This window comes from Egretta garzetta, unplaced genomic scaffold (assembly GCF_000687185.1).
Source record: "Egretta garzetta isolate BGI_Z169 unplaced genomic scaffold, ASM68718v1 scaffold465, whole genome shotgun sequence".
Taxonomy (NCBI): Eukaryota; Metazoa; Chordata; class Aves; order Pelecaniformes; family Ardeidae; genus Egretta; species Egretta garzetta.
Window position 1 is genome coordinate 776,398 of NW_009259680.1, and position 8,158 is coordinate 784,555.

The window sequence follows — 8,158 nt, forward strand, 5'->3', positions numbered from 1 at the left end:
CCCAAGACCCAGACAGCTCACATGAGGCCACCAGGGAGGCTCTGACGTCCTCCACAAAGACATCGGCCAAGTCCTATCCAGCCCATGGTTGTTCAGTAAATAAACCCCCACCACCTTCCACCTCGGCTAGTCGCAGGCACCAGCCCCAGCCAAAATCAATAGATAAGAAGCAAGTTGTCATTTCCAGGCCACACTGGTTTGGTTATGATGAGTCAAAAAACACTAGAGGAAACACAGATGTAGTGAGATCACCTCATTTTCTGGAGCCTTCCTATCTCTAGAAGTCTCATCTGATCTCCCTCAAAATTTCCACGCGCGCACACAAAAACATCTCGCGTGCTGCGCGGTCGCTCCTGTTAAACCACAGGTGCGTTGTGTGACGCTTGGCAGGGCCGAGGGAGCTCGGCAGAAGCAGCGGGAGGTTGAGTTCACCCTGGGCTGTGGGCAGGCTGGTGTCTCCCCATAGGAAATTTTTTTCAATTATTTCACATAGCTCCCGCTCGCACACAAAGCCTGTGTTTCGTAATAAAAACAAGGAGAAAAATCACATCCAAAGGAATTTTACCTATTTCCCTCTCCACTTATTCCACTGAAGTTATCTTTTTAAAAAAACAAACCTCCCAAAACTGGCAACCAGAACAACAAAGTAGCCAAGAAGCTACTTTAATAACCTCATTCTTCAAAATCCACCCTGCCCTTCATACTTGGAGGGTTCAACAACAGTCCTAAATCATCCAATATCTTCTAATATCTTTTTTCAAAAAAGGTTTCCCGGCATTTCTCTCTTCATACAGGCAATGCTTTTCATGTGGGACAGATGCACAGAAGGCTGAAAATTTTCCAGTAGCTGGGATTTTCCCTGCAAGTTGAGGCAGGTGTTGCCCTACTCAGCTGCAGAGCCAAAGCTGCAGCCAGTTACTCGCTATGGTACAGAAAGGAGCAGAAAGGCCAACAGAGATGAGAGTGGGGAAAACCCCCCCATCCCCCCCCACCCCCCCCAAAAAAGGTCACTGGGGGTCCCTGTGCCCAGATGAAGCTGCAGCAGGTTAATAAGTTACCCCGTCCCAGCTGAGCCCCGGTAACCGACCACGCACAGGCTGTCCTCACAGCCCAGTGCCATTGAGCTTTTAGCAGAAATACCGTGTCCAAAGGCCCTAATCCTTTAGCTCACAGCAAAGCAGGCAGTCATGGGCTAAAAGCCACCTTAAACTCGCTGGAGATGAAGTGTTTGCTGAAATGCTTTGCTGAACAAGAATGGGTGACTGTGCTTGGGCTTTAGCTACGCTCAATAACTCCTGTACATCTTGGCTCTGGTTTTCTTTGCCACATAGCAGCTGGTTACATCCAAGACCTTACATTCCTGGGAGGGAAAGCGACTGTAGAAACTCAGCTGTGCAACAGACGCTCCATCTAGCGTTTATTCACTAATATTTCATTTTCTTATTCACTAATATTTTCTTGAATGGTTTGTTTTGCCGTTAACACATAGTTCCATCTTTTCTGTAGTTCATTTGTCTATTCAGGAACGTTACTGAAAATATTAACCTTCTGGTTAATTTTTGGTTTTGTTGTTAAATTTTGGCTGGTTGTTTGAACTACACAATTTTCACCTTGCCTCAACCTTCGGTAATGCTGATATGCTGATTTCCACTGAGATTAGATCTCATAGAGCAAAACAAAGGAGAAATGTTCCAAAAGAGCAGTGAGCAGTTCTCCGGGTGCTTTGCTAATGCAAAGTGAACGGAGAACTTCGAGCAGGAGTAAAACATAAAAACTGAACGACACCCAGTGTTACCACCTGATCAATAACCTTCAGCACAGCACAGAGCAGGGCGAGCAGCAGTTCCCAGCCCTCCCAGTGCTTGGGCCAAAACGTACAGCGGCGAGCGGGTAAAACCCAAGTCACGGCACCAGGGCTCAATGCCGATGGTGCCCCTGACCCATCCCCTGAGCTCAGCAAGTCTTGCAGCTGCCCTGCAGCCCGCCCACACCCTCTGCCCACCGGGCACAAGCCCTTCATGCACACCTTGAAAAGTCCCACCCTCCCCAATTACTTCCAGGCCCTTTTTAGAGCCCCACCGTACACAGTGCAGCGTTAGAGGAGGCAGGCGGAGTGGCTTACTGCCCCCTCCTCTGTCGATACATTTCCTCTCCCCAACCCCACCAACCTCTCACGCCTTCCCCCAGCTCTCCGCAGTAGCAGCCTTGCCTGCCCAAAGCCACATCTCCTTACGGCCCCTGGGAGGACACATCCTGGCCCACGCTGGGTTGCGCTGCCCCTCCAGCAAGGGGAGTGGGGGTCCTCCCACGTGCTGCAGCATCACCCTGCGCTGGGGAGCTGGGGCTGCAGCCCTGCGGGCAGCTGGATTCGAGTGGGGACCAGCCCCAGTCCCAGCAGGGAAAGGGAAAAGCTTTGCCCTGCAAAAGCTGCTTCCCATGGCACCAGGTGAAGGGGGCTTGGTGCTGAGCCACTTTGTCACAGGTGGAGGGGCTTTTTTTGCCCTCTGTCAAGCCAGGCTGTGGGAGAAGGACAGGAAAATAAGCAGGCGGCACAAAGCCCCCCCCACCTCCTCAGGCTGCCCTCATCACACCTGGGCTCAGCAGGGCCCAGCAGCTGCTGGGAGCGAGTTCTGACGAGCAGTTTGGCAAAGCTCTGCCAGTGTCCCTGCGTGGCGGGGGCTTTTCCAGCAGCTCAGGTTGGGTGCAAGGAGTCTTTGCACTGTGGAAAAGTGGGGAGTCGGGGACAGCATCGAGCCTGGCAATTGCCATGTGCATTTCAAAAGAGCAGGACATGCCTGCCAGGCTTGCTAGTGGGACAAACTGCAGAATACTCGGATGGTAACACACAGAGTCTCCTCGTCACCTCAGGCTGCCCCCAAATATGTATGCGTTCAGGGAGATCCTGGCTGCTAATCTACTGCTCACCTGCCAGCATCGCCGCTACTGCAGAAAGGAAAGCAAACGGCAGATGGGACGAGAGGTCCCAAGCTTTTATTCTGATAAGGAAGACAAAGAAGTAAAAAACCACCCTGTGCCGGTGCGTTAGCAGGACTAGCGAGGCGCTGGGACCAGCTGCTTCGGGAGGGGACAGGGTCTGCAGCAGGGGAGACCTTTAGAAAAAAGTTGAACATCCCTGGAGAAAGGCTTGGGTTGGCTGATCTTTGCCCGGAGTCAGCGATGGCCCGGACAGCCCCTAGGTGGCCCCGTTCTTCTAGGGGAAGGCTGAGAGCTGGGGAAGGAAGCTGGCAAGGAGCTGCGGTAGAAGTGCAGAGCCCCTGGACCCTGCCGCCGCGGGGCACAATCCTAGGCACAGCTTTAAACTGCAGAAACTGAGCTTTACATTGCTATGGAAAGCATAGCAGAAGGGGTGTTGATAATTTAGCTTCCTTGGGCAGGAAGCGTGGAAGACATCCCCAGATGCCCCCTGCCTGCTCTCCCCTTGGGCCACAGCTTGCAGTGGAGCTCCCCAAACCTTGCAGGGTGGCACTGACACAGCCAGAGTGGCAACTTGCAGCTTGGGGATGGGCGGGAGCAGGCCCCAGTATGGAGAAACCGCAGAGGGCACCACCCAGAGTGTGTGGGGTAGTATAAAACTAAAAGCATATGAGAACATTTGCTACAATAGTACTATTTGAGTAAGAGCCTCCAGTAAGCCAGGTGCAGGCCTGCTGCCGGATGTCCTCCATGGTAACACACAAACCACAGCCAGTTTGCAGAGGATTAGGTCCATTTTGCTGCAGAAAAATGAGAGCAGGTCGGCCCTAACGGTAAACGCACGACACGAAAAAACATTTTCTGCCAACTGTAGGGTTTGTTTTGTTTTTCGCAGGTGATGGCCATGCTGTTCTTCCCCATGCAGCTGCTGGCAGCAGCTGTCACCATTTACCTAGAGCTGGTGAGGTCTGCTCAAGGTGGCGTCTACTATGGGCTCAAGCAGCTGCCACCCCAAGTGCCCCAGTACCAACCCCTCGGACAACAAGTACCTCACATGCCGCTGGGCAAAGAAGGTATCCCGATGCAGCACATGGGCAAGGAGGTGCCCCACATGCAGTACGGGAAAAAGGACCCCCTCTGCTCGGCAAGGACATGGCTCCCAAGAAAGAGAAAGGTAGGCTTGGTGCATCCCTTGCCACCCCTGCACAGTCCTGCCCGGTGCCCCACAGCTCCCTCTACCCAGGGGTAACCAAGGATGGGGAGCTGGCTGCTGCAGGCCAGGCACGGCACCCAGGTGCTCTGAGGGCTGGCCAGGCTGGCGCCCGGCCATGGGTGGACAAAACGTGAGCTGTGGGGCTGCTCAGGGCCACCAGAGCAAGGCCACAGTCATCCTCTGGGAGCAGCCCTACCTGCGACCAACCCCAGGTTTGTTTGGGTGCTTGCTGAAGGCTAGGAGAAACCTTGTAACCCCACGCCCCTGCAGAAGGACCTCTGGCAGGGTTTCAAATCATGGCCTTGGTAGGTGGGCTGGGGTCTTGCCTGGGGGTGCTCCCACTCTCACTGCAGCGACTGGATATGCAATAACAGCGAAGAGCCTCAAGATTTGAATTTACAGGAGTATCACGGGTTTGTCTGGATTTGCCCAGACCCTGGGATTTAGAGGTTTGCAGACAAAAACATACAATTGCTCTTCTGACTCTGCAGTCCTCTTTCTGTAGGTTATTTATGGGAGTAACAGAGGCATTGAAGGCACAGGGTACTGCAGGTACTGAAGGTACTGCCCAAGTCTGCACGTACGAGTACTTTCAGTATTCAGTAAAGGAAGTTCAGACAATATTAGGGTATTTAAGAAAACAACAAAAAATGTCTAAAAACCAAAGGGCAACAAGGAACACCCAGTGTCATAAAATCCTTGTGGGGACAGAGAACATCTGTGCGACTTCAGCCAAGCTGGTTAACTCTTTGCCTTCAGTGTAACCACAGCCTCTGCTGGCTTCAGAGGGAAATGGAAGATTTCAGGGCCTATTTTTGGAGTGTCTGAACAAGCACAACTGGCTGTAGTAAAACCAACCCGTCTTGGGAACAAAGGAGGTTTTTCTACGTGCATGAAACACAACATGTGCAGAGAGGGAGGGTATCTGCCTCCCAAAGAACAGTTCATTCTCTTGCCCTGAAACCTCATCTGTCCCCTTCCCCTGAACCTCTCGCTTCTTTACCCGTTTCAGAGCTGGAGAGGAGCAGGCTTTCCACTTAACACAAAAAGCCCGCAGCTTGAAAAGCAACCAACCCCAGCACAACCACTCCCTTGAGGCAACTCCCTCTCACTGATCTGCAAGGCTAAGTGGTCACATACATACACAAAAATGAGGGTTTGGACAATAAAAACATCTTGTGAAGTGTTTAGAAGAGCTCTAACTAGACGTGGCTACGCCAAAAACCTGTGGGAGCTTAGCAACGCTGGGTAAGGCTGTAGGTTTCCAGTAATATCTTAATGGTGAAAATGCAGCCAACCCTACGTACAAACTTCTTGCTGATACAATCTTTTTTAATTGCTCTGGCTAGCGTAAGCCTCTCCAGTAGAAGCACTTTTATGCAGGAACTCCTACAGCACAGGAGCACCGAGCAGCTTCTGTGTCCTAGAAAACTCGTTTCAAGTATCTGAGTTGTCCTACAGCATTATGGGACAAAAAGCAGATTTCGCCGCTTAAAACTGTATAGGCGGAAAACACTAGTAAAGTGCAAATGGCTTGTGCACGGCAAAAAATACGCAAATATGATGAAAAATTATTATTTTATGGAAACAGAAACATACATGTAAGTTTGGGGTGTGCAAAACAGTAGGAACATCCTCTTCATTCCAAACACCAACCTGTAACTCGCTGGCCAGCTCTGTCTCCCGCCCACCATGAAGCCAAGAGGCATCCTAACAAGCACATTCAACTCAAAACCGCCTTTGTGTTTCTCAAAGGATGCGACTGCAATCACATTTTGTCTCTCCCCCTCCCTTTTTCTTTCTCTTTTCTCTCCCTACCTAGAAATGCCCATACGCAGTCTGAGGGGCGAGCAAGGTCCCCCCGGTGAGCCTGGACCAAGAGGGCCACCAGGGCCACCAGGATTACCGGGTCATGGTGTGCCAGGAGCCAAAGGAAAACCAGGCCCACAAGGATACCCAGGAATTGGGAAGCCGGGTTTGCCGGGGATGCCGGGGAAACCGGGGGTCATGGGACCCCCAGGGCCGAGAGGGGAGATGGGGCCGAAGGGGGAGATCGGGCCCATGGGGATACCTGGGCCGCAAGGACCACCAGGGCCTCACGGGCTTCCTGGCATAGGGAAAGCAGGTGCTCCGGGGCTGCAGGGGCAGCCGGGGCCGAAGGGTGAGCCTGGGATGAAGGGGCCCCCGGGAGTCCCTGGGATCCCAGGGCCGAAAGGCGAGAAGGGTGTCGGGATCCCGGGTTTGCCAGGGCTGAAGGGTCCACCTGGCCTCCCTGGCCCGCCTGGTCCCGTGGGGCTGCCAGGGGTCGGCAAGCCAGGTATGGTTGGCTTCCCTGGCCCCCAGGGACCCCTGGGCAAACCCGGACCCCCAGGAGAGCTGGGGCTGCAGGGGCCCCCGGGGGTCCCCGGGATCCAAGGCCCTCCGGGTTTGCCCGGCGTTGGCAAACCCGGCCAGGATGGTGTCCCCGGCCAGCCGGGCTTCCCAGGTGGCAAAGGGGCCGGGCATCATGGGCCCCCCGGGGGCTGCTGGCTTCCCAGGACCCAAAGGAGAAGGGGGTGCTGTGGGGCCACCGGGACCGGTTGGCCCAAAGGGCGAACCCGGCCTGCAAGGGTTTCCAGGAAAGCCAGGCTTTCCCGGGGAAGTGGGGGCCCCTGGGCTGCGGGGGCTGCCGGGCCCCACAGGGCCCAAGGGGGAAGCTGGACACAAAGGCTTGCCAGGGCTGCCGGGGGGCCCAGGGCTCGTGGGGCCGAAGGGCGAGCCGGGACTCCCCGGCGCCCAAGGGCTGGAGCCCGGCCTGCCTGGACCCCCTGGCTTCCCTGGCGTGGGCAAGCCTGGTGCCGCGGGGCTGCAGGGTCCCCCGGGGAAGCCTGGGGCACTCGGTCCCCCTGGCCAGCCAGGACTCCAGGGGCCACCTGGCCCCCCCGGGCCCCCAGGTCCCCCGGTCATCATCCCACCCACTCCACCGGCCGTAGGACAGTACCTGCCCGAGGTGGGGCCAGGGATAGATGGCGTCAAGCCCCCCTACGGCTACATGGGCAAGAAAGGCAAGGCTGGTGGCGCCGTCTACGAGATGCCCGCGTTCACGGCGGAGCTCCTCACCCCCTTCCCCCGGGTCGGGGTGCCCGTGAAGTTCGACAAGCTCCTCTACAACGGCCGGCAGAACTACAACCCCCAGACGGGGATCTTCACCTGTGAGATACCTGGTGTCTACTACTTCGCCTACCACGTCCACTGTAAAGGGGCCAGCGTCTGGGTGGCATTGTTCAAGAACAACGAGCCGCTGATGTACACCTACGATGAGTACAAGAAGGGCTTCCTGGACCAGGCGTCGGGCAGCGCCGTCGTCCAGCTGATGCACGGAGACAAGGTTTACGTTCAAATGCCATCCGAGCAGGCGGCAGGACTCTATGCCGGGCAGTATGTTCATTCATCTTTTTCAGGATATTTATTGTATCCCATGTAAAACAAAAACCAGACACACACACACACACACACACACACAAAATCAAAACCCTTCTTCTCTGCTTCAAACTTTTGTACCGTGAAAGATGCATTTTCTGACTGTTTCGGACCATCTTGTACAAAAAACAAGCAAAAAAAAAAATACGAAGTTTAACATTATGCACAGCTAGTTATAAAAAACAAAAAGGTGTGATGAACATATCTAAAGATGTGTATCAGGTTCATAAACAGTTCTTTTACACCCGAGGGGGACATATTAGCTGTACATTATATATTTCTGTGACGCCATGCTTACTTCATTTCATTCACCACAATTCAGTACTAAGGTTCAAATCAGTGTACGTCACTCACTCCTGTTGCGTATTTGACTGTTGCATTGATCACAGTTACGAGATGAAAACCAGTGACTTAAACCAGAGTAGGTCTGTCTCAAATGATACGGAAAAATTTGAGTGGCTTTTTATTTGTTTGGGTGGGGGGTTTTTTGGTTTTTAGACAGCAGGTCTGCCTGACAAGCAAAGGTTCTCTTAGCCGGTCACCTCTATTTCC

The 8,158-nt window shown here is 53.9% G+C and overlaps 1 protein-coding gene across 1 annotated transcript; it reads left to right on the plus strand.

Annotated features, from left to right (window-relative positions):
- The first annotated feature begins 3,832 nt into the window (after positions 1-3,832).
- Positions 3,833-7,610, plus strand: COL8A1 (collagen type VIII alpha 1 chain). Its single transcript, XM_009638525.2, is given in 4 exon segments — positions 3,833-4,061; positions 4,064-4,108; positions 5,970-6,642; positions 6,644-7,610. Coding segments are annotated over 4 exon segments (1,914 nt in total).
- Positions 7,611-8,158: the final 548 nt, after the last annotated feature.